The 22395-nt window shown below is 37.9% G+C and overlaps 1 protein-coding gene across 1 annotated transcript in view; it reads right to left on the bottom strand.

The window, feature by feature from the left end:
• Positions 1–235: 235 nt before the first annotated feature.
• The window catches only part of LOC131073131 (uncharacterized), a 45348-nt gene continuing 23188 nt past the window's right edge, over positions 236–22395 (bottom strand). Inside the window, exons 4-5 of the mRNA XM_058009517.2 lie at positions 1717–1909; positions 236–1559 (exon numbers count right to left, since the gene is read on the bottom strand). Coding sequence (XP_057865500.2) covers positions 517–1559; positions 1717–1909 — 1236 coding nt within the window. The 3' untranslated portion in view covers positions 236–516. The remainder of the gene's footprint in view (positions 1560–1716; positions 1910–22395) is intronic.

The following is a 22395-nucleotide window of genomic DNA, read 5'->3' as shown; positions in this document are numbered from 1 at the left end:
TGAGACAAAAATGTTCATTCTTTGACAGACATTTATTTTGAACAGTAAAAAATATTGAGATCGCTATTTACTGAAAACTCCATACTTGAGAAACCACATATCGACACAAAACTGAACGAACAATAAGACTTGATTTGGTAAAAAAGGTAGAATAGCCGATCGGAAGACTTTTACATTGAATATTTACAATTAAAAATAAATAAATAAATCTGCAGACCAAAGCATTGGACATATGAATAGAAATGGCTTAATCTTTTATTTTGATTGATCACAGTATCAAATTAATAACATATAATGGATGCAAAAGCAATCTGACTGCAAGCATGAACTAATAAGCAAATAGTTTGATATCAATATAAACATCGGAACACTAGGACGTCAGCATAATTTAGAACAATGCCTGCCTTGATCAATTCCTAAGGTATTTCCCTAATTTTCATTATAGCCTTCTTTGACATGCTGTAGTCCTCTGTTAAAGGCTACCTGCATGCTCAACTGAAAAAGGTATTCAGTTATTCAGGCCCTATAACGTGAAATGATATTTTCAACTAGTTCTTTAGCAACTTTAAGTGTTTGTCCAGCATCTTGGTCCCCCTGCAAAGACACTTGTGCCTCTTCTATGTGAATATTTATGTCTTTTAAAGTGTATAGTGAGCTCTCATTTAGAACAATATCAAGGTCACATTCTTGGGCCATCTGAAACCCTAATAATTTTCCACATGAGAAGTGAAGCAAACTCAGAACCCTGCTGTAAACCTTACTTTTCAAAGCAAATGCTGCCTGTGACAAGAAAATTTTCATAATTGCACGCAAAACCCTAACATCTCCCTTTTGGAGCAAATCAATCACTGTTTTCATGAAGTCAAGAGCAACGCAATTGAGTTTGTCTTTAGTTCTGGCTTCTTCATCCTCATTAGAAGTCCCTCCTGTAGCATCAGCTTCTGATTGATGGCATTCTTGAGAGTTTATGACATTGGCAGGGCAAAGTCCCAAATTTGCAAGTGTTACAGTCCAAGCACAACACAATTGTTTGCCTTCTTCAACCAACTCATCAAATCCCTGTTTTGACCTTTCACTCTCCAAATTTACATCATTGTAAAGAGCATTTGCAGCAGATACAGCAATAAGAAGATCTGGCATCCATGGTTTTAGTACAGCTAGAATAGATCCTGCAAACTTAGATCCAATCACAGACTCACTCAAAGTAATCAGATCAAAAAGACTATTTGCAAGACGAGATGCTTCAGAAGCTAAATCATTGGAGTTCTTCAGCCATAAATATAGCATTTTTGCAGCATAAGTAGCAGAGCTCTTTACACAAACCAAGATGTATTTCCAATCATTTCCCATGCACTTTTGACCCCCAGATTGTTCCTCAATTTGCAGTTTCATGTACTCGAAAAATGCTGATGCAAAACTTAAGCATCTAGCCTGTACAGAGACCTGTACCACAAGACTTAGGTAACTGCTGTCCACAATTGACTTTAGAATTGTTGCAGATACCCTGGCAACTAGATTAATCATGCTTCCTTCACTGATACCTGTTTTCCCAGTAGCACCTATGCAAAAAGGATAAAATAGTGATGGCTAAAACTGGCCTCCAAAATAAAATTAGATGGTTATGATTTCATGTGCCTAAACTCTCTCACCACATGAGATATCAAGGATGAAAAATCCAAAAAGAAGAACAGAAAGGAGCTTTAACTAAGTTTGAACCTGCATCTTTAGTATTTGAAATTTCTGCCAAGGATTCTGTTTTGCTTGACTTAAGGTGCTGAACCTTGACACATTTCCTTTTGCCCTGAACTGTTGATGTTGAATCTTTATATGATCCGTCACTATCAAGCTCAATAAAAAGTTGCTCAACCCAACTAAGAAGTTCTTGGAGTGTATCATCAAGTCCATTTTGCTGCCAGAAATGAAATTTAAAATTTTCCATGAAAAAAGTTATCAACTCTTAAAAAGAATAAGTGACCAGAACATGAAAGAACTTAGGGTATTTTTTTTAAAATAGTTGACTAGAACATGAAAAATATTAAGGTATTGTAAGATGTGTATTTCGACACTTATAATGTGGTTAAAAGTTAAAAACAAAATAAAAAATTATCTGGCCTCATAACATTTTAAAAGTAACATCCTTTTGCAATGTAGGCATTTGTGTCCAAAACGCTTATTGAAATGAAAGCAATGTATTTTTCTTTGTTGTGAACTCTAAAAATCATATTCAAATATCTAATATCATGATTTTTTGGCCATCATTCCAAGCAGCCCACTAGGTAAAGCCAGAAGATAGCTTTGATATAATATATTTAATATTTTATAAGCAGAAAAAGAGAAAAAATACAAAATAAAAGGAACTAATAACAATTTATGGCGACCACAGTTTGATTTGCAAAAAAAAATTTGTCAAGACATAATTTAGGCAGTAAACCATACACAGTTATATAAACCCAAAATACTCCATGAGACAGAATATTCAACTCAGACTATACAAAAGAAACATGAGCATGACCTTGAAAATATCATTAATTTCCAAAAAACTGTTCTGTGCAAGTGCTGATATCCACACCCAAGATTATCATCCATTGGCTGAAAATAAATCAATTTAAAGCTAAAGGGTCTTGTAGAATTCTAAATCATAATACTAAGCATACGAAAAGAAAGGTGTTTAATGTTTCGCTCATAATCCTCTTACAGCAAGAATAACTCACAACCGATCAAAAAAAGGAAATCTCACAACAGTGTTTTGAATTATTGTTTATTCAGAAAATGCCATGTTTGAAAAACCTTCTATCAAACATAAAGCCATTGTCCATGCCTGATTGAATTGTCTGTAATCTTTGCTTGGCCTACAAAGTCATGTAGATCTTAAGCATGTGCATCACTGACTGCACAATTTTTGTTGGCATACGACTTGGTGCTTCAAAAATATAAAATGGACTGATTGGAACTTGAATTTAGCAAATGTCTCATACTATTTAGATAGCTGAGGCTTAAGATGCCAACACTGGTACAAGAACAGATACAAGTTTTGTTTGAGTACGCTGGTATAGCAAATTTTATTCCTTCCATATGGGATTGGCTGTATATATACAAAAACATGAAATATAGAATTTTTTTAACGATTTAAAGTTTTTACTATGCAGTTAAAAACATAGTTAGCTTATCAATTAGAGGCTACTTTGATGACATACACAAGTATACAATGATCAAATGAGTACAAAAGCCAATTTGAGTTCAAGGATACAACATTTTGAAATGTGTAAATGTTTTAAGAATTTTAGGTGTAGAAAACTCATGGCTTATGAAATCTATGGCATTAAGAATAAAATTAACATGACAAAGGCGCAAACTATGGTAGAGAGGAGCTTATATCACTCTGCCCATCATCACAAGCTCTATGTGCAGTCTTGCACTCGTATCTTCAACAAGTTTGAAAATGCTACTACAGCCATAGGAGCATTACTTAGGATAGGGATAGACTCGAGAAACCAAAAGTATATATGTAATTCAACTATTTGAAAAAGGCCTGTTCATGGGCTTTTAGATCCTCTTGCTCTCTCTTATTTCTTTTTAGGACCCCTCTCTCTCCCCTTAAGACCTCTCTCTCTCTCTCTCTCTCTCTCTCTCTCTCTCTCTCTCTCTCTCCTTTAAATCCCCGAGCTGATTCAAAAAAGAAGACAGTGAGAGGTGATAAAAGGGTGGGAATTAAATGGCAGAAACTAGAGGAAGGTTGGGTTAAAGTGAACTTTGATGGGGCGTCAAGGGCAATCCGGGACCTTCTAGAGCTGGTTTTGTCACTCGGGATTGGCAAGGTGATATCTTGGCTATAGGGGCAAGGAGACTATTAGATGGCATGAAGTATGAAGTGGAGGGGCAGGCAGCATTGTGGGGTGTGAGGATGGTGCAACGTTTGTCGATTCCTTGTCTACATTTGGAAGGCAATTCACAAATAATAGCAAATGCTATTATGAAAGGCGAGGTTGCTTACTAGAAAATCAACAAGTATATTCTATTGATAAAATTTGAATTAGAAACCTTCCAATCATTTTGAATTTCACATGTGCTAAGGGAAGGTACTGATATAGCCGATGTTCTTTCTAAAACAGCTACATCACTGCAAGAGGTGGGCAGTGAAGGAGTATGGGAGGATTTTAGAGGTGTTGAGTTGGAAGCCGTGTGATTTGTACACCATCGAAGGAGAGCGCTTTAATGTTTCTTTATTGCAAAAGTGACAGGAGGTGTCTGTGTTGTTATTTAATAGCAAGTGTGGGCGGCGGGCTTTATTCCCTAGGTTGATGTGCAGAGCAAGCGAAAGGGACAACGATAGAAGGCAATGTTTTTGAAATATTCATAGCACTAGTATGGAGACTAATTTTTCACTCCACTCAACGAAACAACAAATTGCCTTTTTTGGCAAAATATCAAAGAAAAGACTTGGGGGTTTGTTTAAGTTTGACGGCCCCATTTTTCAGCAAATATTGGATATGTTGCTCGGTGAAGATTACATAAGGTCGGAATTTCGTTATAGAACAAACGTGGACACATCTCCATGGTGGTTGTGTGGGGTTTGGTGCTCGACACAAAGGAGGAAGTGATGTGGGTGGTGCGAGCTTGTGTCCCCAACCACTAAACTTGTGGGATGACTTCTATTCTTGCGAGAGTGGAAGTGGGTAGAGAATTGCGACGGCAATGTGGGGAAATCTTGATGCAACATGGAGACGATGTGAAATTTAGACCGTTCATCCTTTGGAACAACGGAGTAGACTGGGCTGCTCGGACGGAAGAGGCATGTGTGGGCTGGAAGGCTTTGAAGGACTTTGTCCGTGAAAAGGAAGTGGAGCAACGAATAGCTAGGGAGGCGAAGAAGGATGCTGAAAAGAAAATGAAATTTGCTCCTGAAGAATTCAAGGTTAATGGTTTGAGTAAAAAGAAGAAAAAAATGTGAATTTGTATTTGTTTATGTTCATCCTGTGGACTTAGAGATTTAGGGCCTAATTTTCTGAATGGATTTTGTATAGGGTAATGGTGGCAGTTTCACCACATTTTGGTGGTGTTTATAGGTTACTAGGAGCAGGCAGGTGTTTAAAATTTATGACTAGAATGTAGTTTGCGCAATAAGGCGCCTTTTGGCTTGAGGAGTATAGGTAGTTGAAGTGGTGGGCTGTGTTCAGAGATTTGATACAGGGGATATTCCCTGATTTTTCTCTCTTTTATTAATCATATTAATAAAATATACTCTTAATTACTGATTAAAAAAAATATTTCAAAAAAGTCAAAGAACAAAAAATAACTAGCAGGGTCAAAGGGTAGTGCTCCTTGAAAAGGGTTCTAGGAGCAGCATGTGCTATATTTCATAAATTTATCATTTATAACCAAGCTCAAAGAGTTCTCCAAACCCTTCAAGTTTTGGCATATCATCGTTAAATAGCCAACATTTACTATGAATACAAATTTACTAGAAACACATGTATTATCACAAAAGAGAATATTTTAGGTTGTCAATCATGTTTCAGGGTTGAGATGCCTTTTTTTCCTTTCAAATGCAGATTTTGACAGTTATTAAAATATTTTCCAACTTATTCTTAGAACACCTTATTACTCCACTACAGCTTATGACAATGACATTTGTCAGAGCTATTGGATTTCCACAATCCATTCAAATATGTATACAAGTTTTGGATTTGATTGTGTAAAAAGTTTTTAATCATCAAAATTTTGAATCACACTCCATGATTCATCATCAGGATGCCAGAGAGCTCAAGGAGTTGTAAGATGGATAGATGCAAACCAAAGCTTACTATAAAGAAGGGGTGCACGAGTACCAAGGAAAAAACAAAAGGCCAATAAATAATAAATAATAAATAAAGACCAAGATAATGCCCTACTTACTAAAAGAAACCTAACAAATAGAACAAAATAAAGGAAGATGAAAATAAAGAACAACAAAACAACAAAAAAGAAGAAGAAACTAAATCCACTAATTACTAATAAAAATATTTAAAATATAAATATAATTTAATTATATCTATATAGGGATATATATGAAAATAAATAAATATATATATATAAAATAAAAGGCGATAAAAACATCTAATAAAAGAAACTAAAAATGTAAAACACAAACAAATAAATAAAAAAATAACCTAAACAACATAAAAGGATAGTAAAAAGAGGGCCTGGAAGAAAGGTGGCAAAGAGGAGAGGGGGGGCCTAGAGGAGAACCTAAACGAGAGGACAAAGAGAGGAGGAGGCCAAGAGGAGAAGGAGGAGGGCAAAAGGGTGGCCACACCTAAGGGACCAAGAAGGGAGAGGTTAGAACGAGGAGCGATGGAGGTTTTAAGGATAGATAATAATGGGTGCCAAGAGAAACTCAAGCTCCAACCTTCATCACGATTGAGGTTGGTAGGGTTATTATTGATCTCAATTTGCCTCCTTGAGTTTCCTTTTAAAGAAGTTGTCCTCCTTAAACACAATTTGAGTGTCTTCTAGACAAATGTGGTGCTTAGTGGAAGAGGAATGCTCTGCTAAAGCCGATTTGAGAATGCACTCATGCTTGATGTTAGCGCCATGCTCTTTGATTCTAGTGTTAAAAGAGCAAACAACCTTGCAGACTCTAGATTCTAAGAAGACATCTCTAGAGTCTTTAAGAGGGGGGATATGATTTTTCAAGGTAGGCAAGGGTTTGAAGGCACAATGAGGACCTTTTTTGAGCAAAATTTTTGAGATCTTGTGGGAGATGCCTTCAACATAAGGAAGGGAAACAACTGGGAGCACTACAGGTTGAGAAGAGTCGGGTTTGGAGATGGAATCGAAGAGAGATTTGGCTTGGTAGAAGGCTCTGGAAATTTGCTTCTCAGAATAGCCATTCCACTTGAAGACTTGTCGAAGATGGGAAAGCTCCTGGTTTAAGTTATCACGATCACAAATCCGGTGGGCTCTCAGGGACAAGGTTTTCCAGATCCCAAAATTTTGGCTAGGATGGTGGAGAGAAGAGGCATGAAGATAATGGTCATTGTGGGTGGCCTTGCGAAACACACTCCGACCAAGGGAACCATTGGGTTTTTTAAGGATTAAAACATCCAAGAAAGGTAAATGGTTGTCTGATTCTAGCTCTTTGGTAAAGGAGATGCAAGGGGCTAAATTGTTGAGATGAGCATGAAACTCCTCTAGCTTGTCAAGACCATGAGGCCAATAAACATTGGTGTCATCCATGTACCTCTTCCACCACTTAGGTTTGAGGGGAAAAGAATGCAAGGCCACTTCCTCAAATTGTTCCATATACAAGTTAGCTATAACAAGGGATAGTGGGGAACCCATGGCCACACCATCAACCTGTTCATAGATGACGCCTTGGAAGGAGAAAAATGTGGATCTCAAGCATATCTCCATCAAAGAAGCTATCTCAGCACTAACCTTACGCTTGATGATCTCGCTAGAATCAAGAATGGGAACTTTGGTGAAGAGGGAAATAACATCAAAACTAACCAAGATGTCATTACTCTCTAATTTAGTGTCCTTAATGAATTGAACAAAATGGTAGGAATCTTTAATGAAGGATTTTGACTTTCCCACGAGGGCACAATAATTTAGCAAGGAAGGAGGCTAACTTATAAGTCGGAGACCCAATGGTGTCCACAATGGGTCTTAATGGAATGTTAGCTTTGTGAATTTTTGGGACCTTGTAAATACGAGGGGTCAATTCCTTAGAAGGTAAAAGGCGCTTCTTGGTGGCCTCATCAAAATAGGAGCAAGAAATGGCCGATTTGACTTTCTTCAAGATTTTAGAACAAGGGTTGTGGGAAATAATTTTGTAGCTACTAGTGTTCGAGAGGAGGTCAAGCATTTTGGCAATGTAATCTTGTTTGTTCAAGATGACAATAGCATTGCCTTTGTCAGCTTTGGAGATAATAAGGTCGTTATTGCTCACCAACTTTTTAAAGGCAAGGATGTCGGCTTTGGGAATGTTGCGCTTGGGAGGTTTGGAATGCCTAAGAGCAACAACGCAATCTTGTCTGATTTCCTCAACAACAACAAGGGGAGGGTATGAATCGTATTCTCAATTTCGATGAGGAAGTCAATATGAGGGATAGAGCGTGGAGTTAAGGAAAAGTTGAGGCCTCGTTTGAGAAATTGAAAACTAGGGGTCTAAGGTGGCATTAGATAAGTTGACCACTAACTTAGACTTTGAATTCTCAACCGATGCAGGCATGAATGAGCACCTAGGGGTTGGAGGAAGCAAAGAGGGATGGGCAAGATGACCCAAATAAGAAGGGGGACAAGTCAATGAAGGGGTCAGCGAACCTTTGGAAGGAAAATTAGAGCGGAGAGAGGGTTTTGGAATACAGGCTACAGAGGAAAGAGCCACGTGGGGGGAAAGAGAATAATGGAGGGGAGCCGCAGACATTGTAACGTTGGGAAACTAAAGGAAAGGCCCGAGGCAAACATTGCTTGAGGGAGATGCAATCAGAAGCAAAAACGCAAGGAGAACAACAGTCATTAATGCAATGAGCAAATTTCAACGTATGAAGCAAGATCGAAGAAGTCGTACCTGAAGGTGTGGCCCCCCTTTCGCCCTCCTCCTTCTCCTCTTGGCCACCTCCTCTCTTTGTTCTCTCGTTTAGGTTCTCCTCAACCCCCCCCCCCCCCTCCTCTTTACCACCTTTCTTCTAGGCCCTCTTTTTCCTATTCTTTTATGTTGTCCGGGTTAGTTTTTATTTATTTGTTTGTCTTTTACATTTTTAGTTTCTTTTATTAGATTATGTTATCGCCTTTAATTATATATATATATATATATATATGGCTTCTTTTTTCTCTTTGCTTTTATTTTCCTTTTTATATTTATTTTCATATATATCTCTATATATATATATAATTAAATTATAATTTTAATTATATTTTTATTTTTTTTTAAATCATTAGTAATTAGTGGATTTAGTTTCTTCTTCTTCTTTTTTGTTGTTTTGTTGTTCTCTATTTTCATCTTCCTTTATTTTGTTCTATTTGTTAGGTTTCTTTTAGTAAGTAGGGCATTATCTTGGTCTTTATTTATTATTTTTTGTTTTTCCCTTGGTACTCGTGCACCCCTTCTTTATAGTAAGCTTTGGTCTAATCTATCCATCTTACAACTCCTTGAGCTCTCAGGCATCCTAATGATGAATCATGGAGTGTGATTTGAAACGTTGATGATTAAAAATTGTTTACACAATCAAATCCAGAAACTGCAAACTTAAATGACATTTGTTTTAACACTCATTTATTAGTCACCTTATATCTCCAAAACAAAATACACACTCATAATATTAACTCAAAAAATAAATACATCTCCATTTATAAACTTTGCACTTCCAAAAACTAGTACCCTTCCCTAAATTCAACAAATGAAGAATAATCTTAGTGCCTACAAAGGTTGCAAGATGACATAAACTAATCCAAGTCACCACAAATGTACTAAAGTGAACTTGCTGCCTCTTATATTAATCTTCATTGAAGAATTTAAAACACTTTCTAGACTCTATCATCTATAGCAATTGAGAAGTTGGAGAAATTGTTGTTTACAATGGCTAGAAATTTCCCCTACCTCTTTTGATGAACCACCACTAATTAATATAATAAATGTTTCACTCTCCCTTTGACACAAAAAATTTCATATGCATCTTCATACCTTTCACCTCCTTTATCCTTGTACTGAATAGCTTTTAATATCTCAAAGCAAGATAAATCTTTAAAATTTCTTCCTCACAAGCAAATCTCTAGCATGAGCCACATCCAAATCTGAGATGCCATGTACAAATAAACTTGTAGGATTCTTCAAATTTACAAACTACCAAAATAACCTACGTGAATAATTTCTCCAAATCTAATATTATTTTATTTTATAACTTTTAACTTATTACTAAACTGTAAATTAAACTCTATTTGTAAATTGGCATTTCTGTGTTAATTTGTTTATTTATTATATTCTGTAAAACCAAACTAAGATGTAATATTCCAACACAGGCTGAAATCACTAATCAATTTGCCAGATACTTATAACTGGGCAGAGATTTGTGATGGCATAACCAGTCAAGAATGGCACCTGTTTTGCTGTTTTAACACTATTTTAAATGCTGATCAAATTCACTTGGACTTTTCCCTGTTGTTGACTGTTGATGAGGTAAATAGATGGCAAAGCTAGAACATGTATGCACCTGATTTCCTAACACTTACTCTACAACCTTTGAGGCAGATTACTAACCTGTTAGCCATGTTCTGATGTTTGGTGGAAAAAATAAGTGGCAAAGCCACTGCTGGCACGTACAAGCTCAGTTATATTCTCTAAATCTCATGGTTGATTGAATTTCTATGGGTTTAACCCATTCGCATGTATGCTCAGATCTGATATCCTTTACCAATTTGACAAGGGCAGACTTCACTTGATTGTTTGCCACCCTTTCAAGCCTGGGGCAGAGATATTGCTGAGCTAAACCAACCAAAATGTGTGCCTCCCTAATTATACCCTGATTTCATTCCTAGGCACAGGTTACTTCCCTTTCCACCACCTTTTCATAGAAATGTTCATGAGATATTTTACTCTTCTATGTCTTCAGCAGAGAAAACATGTAGCAAAGCCAACTTAGGTGTGTGCCTGCTCCGCCATAGCCAACATTTTATTCTTTGGCATAAACACATATATATTTGCAACTTTCTGATTTTGGCAAAAAAAAAAAAGGCCTTGAATTTTTTGCTGGAATTCTCTTAAACCTTGAACCATTTGTGATCATGTTGGTGGAGAAATGAATTTGTCATCTCTATTGTCACTCTGCCACATAGCCTTTGCAATTCCATGCTTCTTCTAGCATTGTTGTAGTCACACTCAGTCAGGAACCTTATTAGTTTCCATTGGAATAGTGCAACCTCAAACATCTTGCAAGAGTTAGACAAAAAACCAATGAACCACGGGGACACATTCCCCACCCCACCCCCCAAACCCCTGCATTTCGAAAAAGGGGGCCCGGGGACAAGGCGTCCCCCACTGCCATCGGGACGTTTGGAGACGCCAAGGACATTCAAACATCTCAAGGACTCCTAGCAGTTTCCTAGCCGTCTCAAGGATGCCCAAGAGTCTCCCATAGCCCTGTTGTGACGTATTCACACATCTCCCCATTGCAAATGGGGACCCCTACTTTTTGCTTTCTAGGGTTTGTTCTCTAGCTCTTTTAGGGTTTTGTCTGTTAGCCTTTGCAGGATGAGTGTTGTCGAGTGGATCGTTGGATTGCAGGCTTTGCTTGAGCCAAGGTGAGTCCACAGGGCCCCAGAATTAGGGTCTCTTTGAGAGTCTTCCTTAGGGCCTGGTTTTGCTCTTGTTACTAATTGTGTCTTGCTTGGTGAGTGAGTATCATTCTTGAAGGTCCGAGCTAGGTCAAGTTGGTGAGTGATAAAGTCTGGAATGTCATCCTGATCTTTAAATGTCCTAAAATTTGGCTAAGTCTAGAATGTCCTGATCCTGAAATTTGACTAAGTCTGGAAAACTGAAGAATCCTCCAAAAACTAGATTTTGCAATATAACTCCTGGAGGTCTGAAACCACTCTCAAACATCCTGGAGGTATATACGGAATATAACTTAAAGTATAAGTGACATTTCCTTATATCTCACTTATACTTAAATGTTATATTCCATAAAATAATCCTGACGAAGAGGCTAACATGTCAAAATTCGCTCCTGACCCTTCCAAAGGGTCCAGAGCGAATTTCAATTTTCGCTCTTGACCCTTCCAAAGGTTCCAGAGCGAGAATTCACCAAAGACTCAAGATCTCGCCTAAGTCAAAGAGTGGTTGAGCAAGTTTGCAAGGATATGGAAGGAAATGGATCTAGGATGGAGTCTAAGACAAAGTCAAGTCAGTTTGAAGGTGAATCGAGCCTAGAATAGAAATTTCGCTACTGACCCTTCCAAAAGGTCCAGAGCGAAATTCTTGAAAACACTCATTTTCCCCTTTGCTAAAGTCAAGACCAAGATGGAGATGAAAGGAGAGTAGTCTATGTTTGCCTCCCAAAGAAAATTAGAGTTGAAAAAGCAAGAATCAAGGTCAAATCATGATTTTCGTTCCTGACCCTTCCAAAGGGTCCAAAGCGAAAATCCTTTTAGCTCTTATTTCCTTCTTTGTTTTGGCTAGGTGTTGGCATGATGTAGGATAAATTGGTATGTTCTTGCCTTGGGAGGGAGTTGGACACTTTGAAAGATGTAGATTTTAGCCAAAAGGTGAATTTCGCTCCTAACCCTTCCAAAGGGTCCAGAGCGAAATTCATCATAAACCTTTTTTGCTCCCTTGTTTTGGCTTGAAACCTTGCTCCTTTGATGGAAAACGATCTATATTTGCCTCCAAGAGAAAATTGAAGTTTAAAAAATGAACAATCAAGCCTAAATGGTGAATTTCGCTCCTGACCCTTCCAAAGGGTCCAAAGCGAAAATCTTAAAAACCATATTTTCTTCCAAAATTTGAGCAAAGTCAAACCTGGACAAGGGTGAGAGAAGTCATTTGGATTGCCTTAGAATGGATTTTGGTCGCCAAGAATGCAAATTTTGAAGCCAAATGAGAATTTCACTCCTGACCCTTCCAAAGGGTCCAGAGCGAAGTTCTTAAGATCACCCTTTTTTCCTTGCAAATCAAGTCAAGTTTTTGGTTTTTACACCCTGGAGAGGAGTGAGGCAAGGTGTTCTAAGTCTTGGAGGTGATTTGAAGTTGAAAGGATGGCGAAATAGCCCTAAAACAAGATTTTCGCTCCTGACCCTTCCAAAGGGTCTAGAGCGAAAATCTTAAAATCTACCTATTCCTTTCAAACTTTCGCTAAGCTATGCCTAGGCCAAGGTAAAAGATGACCTTGTGATTGCCCTTGAGTTGATGGTTGTTTCCAAAAATGATGATTTTAGGCCAAAGGAGGAAAATTGCTCCTGACCCTTCCAAAGGGTCCAGGGCGAAAATCCTTCAATCACCTATTTTGCCTTGCAAAATCAAGTTAATCTTGGGTTGGATGAAAGAAGAGAAGTATTTCCTTGCCTTGTGAAGTGGATTGAAGTTGAAATGATGAAGAAGTGAACTACAAGCAAAAAATTCGCTCCTGACCCTTCCAAAGGGTCCAGAGCGAAATTCCTAGTATCACCTAAATTGCTCACAATGACGATTCAAGAAATGGATTCCCAGGCCTTGGTGGAGAAAAGACTAGTGTATGTTTGCCTTGGAAGGTATTTTGGAATAAAGACATGATGGAATTTGTCCAAAGGTGCAAAATTCGCTCTTGACCCTTCCAAAGGGTCTAGGGTGAAATTCTCATAGGGCCCGTCCCTGGAAAGACTCTTGAACAAACTTAATTTTGATGTCTTCTTGTTGATGATTTAAGGTAAAATGCTATGTTAAAATGAATTTATTATGTGTCCTTAATCATCTTTTTGTTTGTCTTGCAATTAAAAGGGGACCAGGGCAAGACAAGGACAACCTTCTCCAGTCCGGCATTAACAAGGACGACCTTCTCCAGCCCAGCATCATCAAGGACGGCCTTCTCCGGTCCAACATCATCAGGGATGACCTCTTCCAGTCCAGCATTCGAAGGAAAGGTACACCATCCATCTTGCACATCGAAGACAAAGGAAGTTAAAGCAAGGGTCCGTTGAAGAAGCAGACAGTTTCAAAAGAGTTAATTAAAGCTAGCTTCTCAGCAACATCAAATTGAATATCTACCAAGTTACAAGTGTCAAACAAGGTGGCATCCCAGTCATCACTCCTCCAGTCGGATTGGTCCACCTCAGCGTGTCCAGGTTCAATGTACCTGACTCATCAAAGATGACACAAACTTCGATGTACCTACCCCGGTTCTCCATTGGTCAAATATTCCAGAGAAGACATGTGTCCAAATAATGCAATTATTTCATTGGCCAGAATTGAGTTGGTTGTAACAAACCCTAATTAGGGTTTTCATTGTAAAATCTCGGCCATTGATCTCAAATTGATCTGAGCCATTGAATTGTATTGAGGGCGCTATATAAGCCCTGGCTCCCCATTTGTAAAGGCTAATAGTTAGTCAATAGTTGATAGTAGGTGAATAGTTAGCTAATAGTGAATAGTCAATTGATAGAATAGCAAGATAAGGCAAAGATTGTTGCCAAGATGTTGTTGTAAAAGACTTGTAAAACTTCATTGAAGAAATGGTGAAATCTATGGGTCGATTCAACAATTTGCATGGTCTTTATACTTCTCAAATTTGATTTCATGTTATTAGATGAGTGGAAGAAATGTGTTTGATTGATGGTGAAATTTGTATATCCATACTACTAGCAGTTTGTTGATTGCAGACTTGCCTTGTGTAGTCAACTGGAATCATTCAGCTTAAGCTTAACTTCAATTGTCGCTTCTTCATTGATATGCATCGGCCTGATGGTGTCTATGCCTGTAGCGATGATCTGAACATCATAAAGCTTTCCTCCGAAGATCACACTAACCTTGTGGAGATGGTACTGGGATGTCAAGACAAGACTTAGTTAGAATTTCATCAAAGGTCATTCATTGCTCCTACATTCTTAGTGTCGGAATTAGATCCTTCCCTCGCCCTCATCCTTTTTTCTTTTTTTTCAAAAATCTAGGCTAGTGAAATCTTGTGATTCCAACAAATCAGGCGTTTAGGTCGTCAAGTGTAAGTCCCCTTGTGATTCCAGGAAAATCACATCATACCACAAAGAGCTTATCCACGAGTAGAGAACCTACATACAAGAACCTTGAAGTTACTCTGACTGATCCTTCGGCAAGATCTTCAGCAGTCAGAAACTTTACTCAAGAGAGGATAAGATACCTCTGGGTATTTTATTCTATGTTTGGTCGTGTACAAAATACACATCAACAAGCCCCCACTTAGAAATTCAAACCCTAAGAAAAAATGGTGAAAAATGTGTGCAAATGGCATCCTTGTCTTCAAGACAATCTCATTTTCTGCATTAGATATATACATGAAATATAACATATAAGACATACTGAAATGTGACTTATACTTTAAGTTATATTTCATGTATATATTGGCAGTATGTTTGGGAGTAGTTTTAGACCTAAATTTCAAACTTAGTCAAATTTCAATAATCAGCAACCTCCTATCAGCATTCTCTCACTCTCTTTATCTCCCTTGAACTCTAGGCCTATCTCTCTACCTATTACTCTTCCTCTATCCCCTCTCCCGACATCTCTCTATCTCACTCTCTTCTCTCTCCCCCAAGATCTAGACCTATCTCTACATCTCTCTCTCTCTTACCCAGACCCCTACCAAGAGTGCTAGCCTCAACCTCGTTTTAGTGTTGCCTCCAAACCTCCATCAAACTATAATTCTAATCAAGCAATAAGCCAATGATGAATCATGATCATAAATCATATTTTTGATATAATAGAAATCTCCAATTTGACAATTTCATTTGTCAAATTTTATTTAGTATTCAAGAAATCTTAGTATTTACTATTTAGTATTTGTAATTTTCCAATTTTACTAATTTGCCAAAGTTTCATTTGAAATATGATTCTTACACATCTTTTCATAACTAATTTTTCAAGTTCTATATGCATATCAACGTGTCCCCCATCATCGTCGTCCCCAAACCTAGGCCCTTTGTCCCCACGTCCCCAACCAGTGTGGACCACTACAAAAAACAAGACCATGACAAGATGACTCTACAACCTAACAAGGGAACACTGCAACTAAGACTGAGTTACGTGTAAAGGATGATTGACAAACAACAAAATGAGCAAAAAGCAATACAAAATTGAGTTTCATATGGGTAGCAAAATAATGAACTGTCTTTTTTTCCATCTTTTGGGATTCATTGATGCAAAAGTCCCCCAGATAATTCCTCCTTTGACAACAAAAATGATGTGAGCATAATATTTCAGCCTCATTATTTATGCAGGAGGTGTCATTCTGCAGCTAATAGGAGTCAAGATGTTGGTCCCCTTGGAGGTGTTAGTATCAGATACATTGGCATTGTTACAATGAAAAAGTTCTATGTTATGTTGATTTTAAGTAATCAGATTAGCAATGTAGAATGAAAATCAGAATGCTAAGTAAATCATGCACATAACACACATGTATCCTGGGAAAACCTCCCTCTTGGAGGAAAAACCCAGCAACCAAAAGATCTAGATTAGGCAGTAACCAATTGAGTTTACAATGAGCTTCAACACATGAAGGTGTCAATAAATATGCACAAAACCCTAGGGCAGATAGCAATTATAAACTTATATGCAATACAACTGTTGCTGTGACAACAGGAGGAAGGCAGATTGAGATTGTTGTCTATAAGGTTGATCTGCTGACCCTCAGATGATGTTCGCTGCCTCCTTCAGACCAGTTCGCAGTACTTCAAGGGAGTTCGTTGTTCCTTGACAAGGTTCGCTGTCCTCTAAATGCAGTTCGCTAACCTCTGATTATAATTTGCTGATCACCAAGGTAGTTCATTGATAGGATAGATTTGCTGAGGGGTGATGACTTAGATCGCTTTCTTTCCTTCCAAGTTCGCTGACTAGATTCACATAAGGCTAACGGCACTTGATGGAGATGATGCATTATTTTTGAAGTGTGAAATGAATCTTGTTTATATACAAGATTCATGTTCAAGTTTTCCAAGTCGGCTTTAACAAAACTGCCGCTATTTTACATATTGCCCTTTTGGCGCCCAATTTGGGGCCTACATAAATTGCAAGTTATATCACGTTTCATTTTGGGCCCAGCCCTATTAGACATGCAATTGCTTAACCTTATTACAATTTAATATTTTAATTGCCACAAGGCAACATTAAAATATAATCCAAACTAGCTATCCATTTCAACAATGTAGACATCTAAAATGTAAGCTAAGCCAAGTAAGTCATCAATAGTAGTGTTCCTTTCTGCTCTTTGGATGTAATCAAACTGTAATGTCCCCATTTTAGCCAATTAACAGATGATGCGTCGTTAGCCTATTTTGCCTTGATCCAGAGGGCTAACCAGGACTTTACAAGGATCAGTGAGGGATTTGGCCTAGGCAATTTCAGTTCCAAGCCAATCGGTTGTGTTTTGACAGGATTTCCAGATATTTACTATTTAGAGTATGCCAGCAATGGCTTAGTGGCCGGAAATATTTGAAGCATTTTATAATGCCAGTATTTATGGTGATCATTATTTGTCATCAGGTTTGCAAATTTAATGAGCCATTAATTAATTGAGCAATTAAATTGAAGTTTCTAAAGTTAAATTTAAATATTTAACTTTATTTATTAATTAATGTTGGAACTAATGTTTAAAGGGAAAAATTAAAAGTTCCCTTTCAATGAGGAGACATAAGGGGATATTATTATAATTTTATTATAACATTCTTTTATCCCACATTTATAGTGTATTGGGAAATGTGCCCAAATGGAGTTATAAGTAATAGCTTTAAATGCTGATTGAGTTATCATGGAAATGGTTTTTCTTGGAGGAGTTTTCTTGGAGATTATCTCTGGAAATTTTTCAGGCATTTGAGGAAGTAATCCCTCATATGTGACATTTCCTACGCCTATGAGAGACCAAGTATGGGAAATTAAAAACAAATTAGCATTGAAATGGATCGATGGATGTGGATATTTACAATTAAGACTGTGAATGCTCAGTTTTGGGGGAAATCGCAATTCATGTGACAGGCAGTCACTGTAGTTTACAGCGCTGAAGTATATCGCAGATTTTAATGGTATAAATCTGAGTTGGGAAATCAAACTGTGGAATTACAAATCAGTATTCTGTGTTTGGGCAGGTTGTACGAACTTCACCAGTCTTATGACTGTCTCAAATCATTAGCTGGGCACGAACTTGTGGAGGAATGAGAGTAGGAGTGTATTTGGCATGAGTTTTTCAGACCTGCAGCAACTGAGAATCATATTGGGCAGCGATTTGGGAAAGTTGTCTTCAACGCAGGGTTGGGCATTGCTTCAGCAGCTGTACAAGAGGCGCTGTAATGTTAGACTAAACGTTTTCACAGCTACTTCGGTAACAGCAGCCAAGGGTATGAATAGCAAACTTGTGTTAGACATTGTGGTGTTGGTTTTTTATGAATAAATGTGAGTTTGGAACAGATTGTATTGCAAGGAGTAACTTATATTGTTGTGTGTAATCTTTGCTCTTTGATGTGCTTCCCAATTGTTGGTGTACGTTTTATCATATACTGAACATTAGAATAAAATATCCAATGATTGATACTCTACCCTCTCTTGAACAAAATCACTACGTGTGCCAAGATTGCATAGAAAGACCACACGACGACTTCAAGGTCTATATGTGCGAATGGGCGACTTTATGTTGGATAGCTTCCTTGGTTATGTATGCTGAAATACAAGGGGGGCTTACGCTCAACTGATATTGATCACAAGTTAGGACTCAGACGAATAAAACAATGAATGCCCTCTTTTTTTTTTTAGATTTTCAGATTTGGACTTAAAAAAAGGATGAGGGTTTAGAAGTTTTATGCTACTCCTAATGAACTCGAGAGACGGTAAAGATTAGGTGAAACCAATCAACGATACCTTGTTTCACCACACTATGGACAACTAGACAAAGTAGGTGCAATCTTCTAAGGTTGTGCTCAAGATTTCCATACTTATGAATAATACCATCATTTGAACAATATTTACTCAAAGTAGAAGTTAAAGCATCCACATCACAAGCTCAGGCTAACTTTACACATTGAACAAAAATCATTCATCCAAAGAAAGTATGAGCAAAAGTTTCACCAATCTAAACTATCAAATCCTTCATTCATCTAACAACTTTGAAAGCAAAATTTACTCTAAACAAATCTATTCTATTCTATTGTTGAAGAAAGTATGTAACCATGCAACCACTTAATAACAATAAGACTTCAAAGCAAAATCTGCAAAAGAACTTTTTATTATTCAAGTAGCTCTAAGCAACAATTTCATAAACCTCTCCACAACACAATGAAATGAGAGAATGAGAGTTTATATAGAGTTTCTAAAAACAAATGAAAGGCCGAGATCGATCTAAGATCAACGGCTGAGATTAAGACAACACAACCCTAATGAGGGTTTCCCAAAATAAAACCAAAAGCAAGTGCATGGAGAACAAGTGGCACGAGGAGCTATCTTCTAGGAAGGCACATCCTTATCTTCTCGAGCAGCAGAATGTTCAATGAATCTGTAATATCCCTTGCTAATAATATGGTAAAATAGCTGAATTTGAACTTAAAGGATATTGTCAAATAATTAACATATATGCTTCAGACTTAATATTTCAATAGTCAGATCTGCTATAAAGAGATTATAATTGTATTTCAGACCTTACATTAATCATGAAAAATCTTTCTTACAATGATCAATTACACATCTAATGGTTGCCCCCTAAATCTGAAGACAAATACTCAGAAAAAGATGACCAAATGACAATCCAAAATGAGCTAAAACCTGATTTGAAGATGCTGATCTGGAGGATGATGCTGGACGATAATGACTGAGTGTTTGGGTAATTTTTTATGTCCTCTAATCACAAAATCACCCTGCCTGAGGATTGCGGCCCAACCTCAGAACTTGCAGATTAAAACATAAATAAATGTCACCCTTCTAAGCCTCCAAAATATGATCAAAATGATGTCTAAGCCAAGGCGATCTGTTTGGGCTTCTGCCCAAAAACTTCTGACCCTCTAGCTAACAAAAATGAACAAAAACCTGAGAAATAAGAAGTCTGGTCGGTCCTCTGGCAGACCTGCAAAGTATGACTGAACTCTTCCAAAATGCACCTAGAGCACCTTCAATGTGCCCCCCACATTGATCGCCTATCTCCCTAGGTAGAAACAGATGCAAATGCAAGCTTCATAAACCCAAATTGTGGGTCTACTACTGATTGGACTACTGCAGATGTAAAAGTCTGATTATAAATGATTGACAGCAGATAAGTCTTCTTCCAACCACTAAAAATCATCGTTGTTCTTCCCCAAAGACAGGGCTACTATCAAATGATCCTTGATGCTTGAACAAGGTGTAATATGCAAAATCATGGGTGAGGGAGGTCTACTGCACTTGTCTTCAGATCTGATTTCGACTGATTTACTCCTCCAAATCACCTCCACAATGCTTCAAAAGAGATCGCCTAGCCTCCAGATGAAATCGCTGTCCTTCTTAATGAAATTCAATGCCTCTATGGTGATGGGTGAACAAAATCGTGGAGGATGATAATCCGCTTCAGATTGATTTCCTGCTGCAACTTACTCGGATCACTCCAAATAGGATCGCCCTTTCCCTTAGGAGAGATCGCTGTCTTTAAAACATATAAGAGGATGCATTCACCATCATCAATGAGCAAATCGTAGAAGTCTGAAGGTCTGAAACAACCACCACAAAATCTGATATGAAACCTCAATAATCTCAATGTGAAGAACTGAATGTTCCTCACTCTCAATGCAACCCTTCGGAGGATCTTTCACCTCCTCAGGTATGCGGATCGAAGGGAGGTATCGTTCCCTAAGACCAAATCTGCGGACAACCCTTGGCTCCACAACTCAATTCAAGAGATAACAAAACAACTGATGCACATCCCTCAATTTCCCTCTTCTATTTATTCTTTTCATAACCCATCATAAGATTCCTTCTAGAAGAGGGTAGGTACACTTCATTATTTCTTAAGTGACTTTTTAATTATTTTTATTTTATACTTTAGTCACTTTATTAATTTAATAAAATATAAAGTCATCTCACGTATGATTTTAAATAGCTATAATGAGACAACTTATATAATATTGAATTAAATAATTTTTCCCTTATTTCTCCAAAAATCTAACACACAATTCCAAGTCAAAAACGGGGACATTACAGAATCTAGACACAATCAGGTTGACCTCCTCCATTGTGACATGTGGCAGCATATTGACCCTAAATTCCAACCCATCCAATTCATCTGCACACACAGCAAAAGCAATTTCCCATTCTAATTCATGTCTTTGAAAGGCATCTCGAATGGACAAGAGGTTCGATGCCTTAGTCAAATTCTACTTCAGGACTGGTCCAGTGATGGGGAAGAAAACCTTCTAAGTTCTGAGCTTTAGACTTTCCAGCTGCATATCATTTTCTCGGATTGTTTCCTTCTCAAGCACATGTGCAACTACAAGGAAGATCTTATTCTAAATCTCTTTTATCTGCTCCTCAGCTTTGACACCATCAACCTTCACTTTTTCCAAGACTTCGCTTCGTGCAACCAACGTCCAGTGCCAACTGTTGAAATCATATGCAGCCCCTGCTGCGATCACACTTCCATCAACCAGTTCCTGCTTTGAAATTCCTTTCAACACTCTAAGACATGGGATAATTTTGTCTCGAACATCCTGGAGATCAGCCCATGCTTGCGATTCTGGAGAGTAAAGAGGAGGTTTGTCCATATGTCAATGCTAATCCTTCCACAAATGTGGCTGCTTCTTTACTTATGCTTTAAAGCCATCCACTCCTTGGTTTCTCTGGCTGTCACCACTTCTCCAAAATCTTTAACTGTTTCTTGTGAAGAATTCAAAAGCGGAGGAGTTGTTGGATTGGCTTGGTTAAGTGGCTTGGTCAAGTGTTGAATTTATTCCTTCGGGCACTCAACTTCCCTTTTGTATTCTCTTTTCTTTCCTCCCTCCTTGTCTAATATTGCCTTCATGGAAGCAACTGAATTATCTAAGTCCTCAACCTCTTGACCCTTTGTAGTTGGTCCCAAGTTGACAATAGTGATTGCATACTCATGAGGAGCAATATCCTCCTTTGCCTTGTATACTTTTGGTACAGAAATCGGCACTGAATGACAGCCAATTTCATCTGTCTAGATGGTGGAAAACCTCTTGGTTGGCTTCTTTGCAACAACATTTTCTAATCTGGCCAAGAAATCGGCCGTATCATCTTCTTCTTGAACCTCCATTTGTGTCTTCATTTTCAACCTTTCCTTCAACCAATCAAGAATAGTAGGTTGTTCAATGCCTTCCTCTTCCTGATTGCCTTCTTCACATGAGATGTCTTGAACTCCTTGAAGAGCAGAAATCATTCCCTCTTGAAATTCACCGTCCAAAACATTCATTTCACTATCTGACTCCAATATCTTTGTGCCTGTAAGAGACGGAGGCTCTTCATCTTCCTAATGGATTGACTCTACATTTCCCCCATGGACCGAAGAAGGAATCTTTATCTCAGCCAATGACTCATCAATAGTTAATACATTGTTTACATTCCCAAATGCGGCAGGACGAGATGGTTCTAGCCTCTGCTTCTTCTAAGCAGGTCCTTCATTTATAGCTGTCTTGCTCTTTGTCCTTGAAGAGCTTCCAACTTCTTTCTTCTTTTCGTTGGAGTTAGTGCTTTCAATTGGTCTGACACTTTGAGATGCCTCTACATTTGAAGAATAT

Source organism: Cryptomeria japonica, chromosome 5 (genome assembly GCF_030272615.1).
Source record: "Cryptomeria japonica chromosome 5, Sugi_1.0, whole genome shotgun sequence".
In the NCBI taxonomy this organism is placed as follows: domain Eukaryota; kingdom Viridiplantae; phylum Streptophyta; class Pinopsida; order Cupressales; family Cupressaceae; genus Cryptomeria; species Cryptomeria japonica.
The sequence above is the reverse complement of the archived record's forward strand: the minus strand, read 5'-3'. Positions and strand labels throughout refer to the sequence as shown.